The sequence below is a fragment of the Fukomys damarensis genome, unplaced genomic scaffold (genome assembly GCF_012274545.1).
Source record: "Fukomys damarensis isolate Sample0158 unplaced genomic scaffold, DMR_v1.0_HiC HiC_scaffold_39, whole genome shotgun sequence".
Taxonomy (NCBI): Eukaryota; Metazoa; Chordata; class Mammalia; order Rodentia; family Bathyergidae; genus Fukomys; species Fukomys damarensis.
The window spans coordinates 727141-729882 of NW_022900951.1; the positions used below are offsets into that span (position 1 = coordinate 727141).

The window sequence follows — 2742 nt, forward strand, 5'->3', positions numbered from 1 at the left end:
CAGCCAGTACCGCGCGCTCCTGGCCTCCGCCGGCTTCGGGGGCTTCCAGCTGAAGAGGACCGGGGGCCCGTACGACGCCATGCTGGCCCGCAAGTGACCGCCCCGGGTCCGGAGCAGCCGCCAAAACAGCGGTGGAATAAACAGAAAAGTCTGCCCGTGTCCCGGTCTTCCCTGGCGCGTCTCCGCGGAGAGCGGCCGACGGCCCTCACGCTGTGGCTTTACCGTGGCTTCAGGGTTTGCTTTGTGGCTTCATCTTCGGGAGGCGACTGGGTCGTGGGGTTGCCGTGCCGGTCGCGGACCCATCGGGGACGAGCTCCCGCTGAGCGGGCTGTAGGGGTGGGAAGGGCGCGATCTCGTCCCCAGGGCCGGGGAAGACGCCTCTGTCTCGGCCCCCTGGGCCCCCGATGTGAGCGTCCGCCCTCCCCACACCCGCCCACCGCGACGCTCCTGCCCTGGAGCAGCCGACCGCGGGCTGAGCCCCCTGAGACCACGAGCCTCGTGAACGTCTGTTCTTTCAAGCTGTAGTTTTCAGTGGCGGCAGAGTGACCAGCAGCATTCAGGTCCTGGCCGTCTGGTGAGGCCAGAGGACTTGTGTGGGCAGAGGAAAACCAGATGCGGTGGAGTAGGAACGGACCTCATACATCTTCAGCAGTTTCTTTCTTACCTCTCTCTGGGGCTTCCTCGATATGGTGGTGAGGGTCCCTGCCTTTTTTCTCCTGCATCCTATTTAGACAATGATTCTGGTACCGTCCTATCCCCCACTGTAGGCTACACAGTGCAACCAGAATATACATTGAATGTTTAAGAAAAGCGCATTGCAGTAACCGACGAAAGGACACAAATTCCCCACAAAATCCTCCCTACTGGGCCCACCCTTCTCCCGCTTTCCCGGCCGCGTCCTGCAGCGGCTCCGGCCTCCTCTCTCCCAGGGTCTTCACCGGCCCTGATCGCAAACCCGGTAATGGCTGCCGCCCAGAAGAAAGGCTGCTCGGAGACACAGGCGCCGTGTCCTCGTCCACCGAGTCCCCGCGTCCGGCACCGCGCGACTCCCGGCTCCTCCCCGAGGTCGGGAGCACGGGAAAGGTCACCGTTTTGGGTCCGCTCGGGACCTCGAGGCCGCCGGGACGGCGCAGGCATGGGTGATATCATTCACATGTGTTTATGCATTTATCTGTCCCTTAGAACGTCTTTATCTAAATGTCTTTTTGCATCCATCCAACCCTCCATCCACAGTCCTCACTGAAGTAACTGTCACCCTCGGCTAAACACCGAGGTGAGGAGAAACTTCAGAGGACAGGAGGAGCTAAAGCGACCTGGACGCCAGCAAAGGTGGCACCGCCTCAGTAGAAGGAAAGTTCATAAGGCCGGGCCTGGTGGTGCACACCTGGAATCCCGGCAGGGGTTATTCTGAAGGCTGAGGCAGGAGGGTTCCATGTTCAAAGCCAGCCCTGCTCAGAGCAGCATGGGACCTCGGTGGTAGCGGCCTTGGGAAAACCTTGATCAACACACGGCCCCTTTGGAGCCTGTCTGCCACCACACCGAGAAAGGCCTGGATTTTAGGACCGCAGGTTTGTTGCCCTTTGGGCTTGGGCCTGGCTGGTGCGGGGAGGGCAGGAAATGGGGGGTGTGTGTGCGGCTTCCGCTTCTGAGAGAGCCGGGAGGAGCAGGGGCTGGGAGGGCACAGGGTCTGCTCCACTGCTCCGCGCGGGGCTGTCAGGAGGCCCAGAGCCTTGTGGGAAACTCCTGTTGCCATGGTGATGCATGGACACACACACACACACACACACACACACACACACACACACCCCGAGGATGGAAGGGGGACGTCTGTGTCGGCCGCTAGATGGCTCCGCGGGCCACGGAATCCTCTCAGCTCAGCTCGCTTAGCCTGTGGGAGGCCGAGGGGTGGGTGACCTGTTGGGATCCAAATGAGCCCTAGGAGCCTTCCTGACCCCTTTGAAAATCCACCAGGAGCCGGGAAGCTCCCCCCACGCCCTTTCCAGGGACCCCAGTTCCCTGTCTTTTTCAAACGTGTGCAAATCTTTGTAAACCAGGGTCACCAACCCAGGGCGGGTTCCCAAAGACAGGCCTCAGACAGGCGGCCCCTGGGAGCAAAAGACCCCGTGTCTGAGTCTTTGTTCACTCTGGGGAGTGGGGTCACTGCGCCTGGCTTTCATTTGCAAACTTCCCTCCAGCCAAAGCAAGGGAGGGGAGGAGTGACCTGGGAGATGTCCTCATGGCTACAACACGCCCCGAATGGAAGGGGGACGTCTGTGTCGGCCGCTAGATGGCTCCGCGGGCCACGGAATCCTCTCAGCTCAGCTCGCTTAGCCTGTGGGAGGCCGAGGGGTGGGTGACCTGTTGGGATCCAAATGAGCCCTAGGAGCCTTCCTGACCCCTTTGAAAATCCACCAGGAGCCGGGAAGCTCCCCCCACGCCCTTTCCAGGGACCCCAGTTCCCTGTCTTTTTCAAACGTGTGCAAATCTTTGTAAACCAGGGTCACCAACCCAGGGCGGGTTCCCAAAGACAGGCCTCAGACAGGCGGCCCCTGGGAGCAAAAGACCCCGTGTCTGAGTCTTTGTTCACTCTGGGGAGTGGGGTCACTGCGCCTGGCTTTCATTTGCAAACTTCCCTCCAGCCAAAGCAAGGGAGGGGAGGAGTGACCTGGGAGATGTCCTCATGGCTACAAAAAGGCTGCCGCTGGGTGGGCCTCAAAGATGAACATCGAGAATCACCGAGTC

General features: G+C 60.8%; 1 protein-coding gene across 1 annotated transcript in view; it reads left to right on the forward strand.

Moving 5' to 3' along the window:
- The window catches only part of Asmt (acetylserotonin O-methyltransferase), a 12171-nt gene extending 12073 nt beyond the window's left edge, over window positions 1–98 (forward strand). The window contains exon 9 of the mRNA XM_033760234.1: window positions 4–98. Within this exon, the coding sequence (XP_033616125.1) occupies window positions 4–97 (94 nt within the window). The 3' untranslated portion in view covers window position 98. The remainder of the gene's footprint in view (window positions 1–3) is intronic.
- Window positions 99–2742: the final 2644 nt, after the last annotated feature.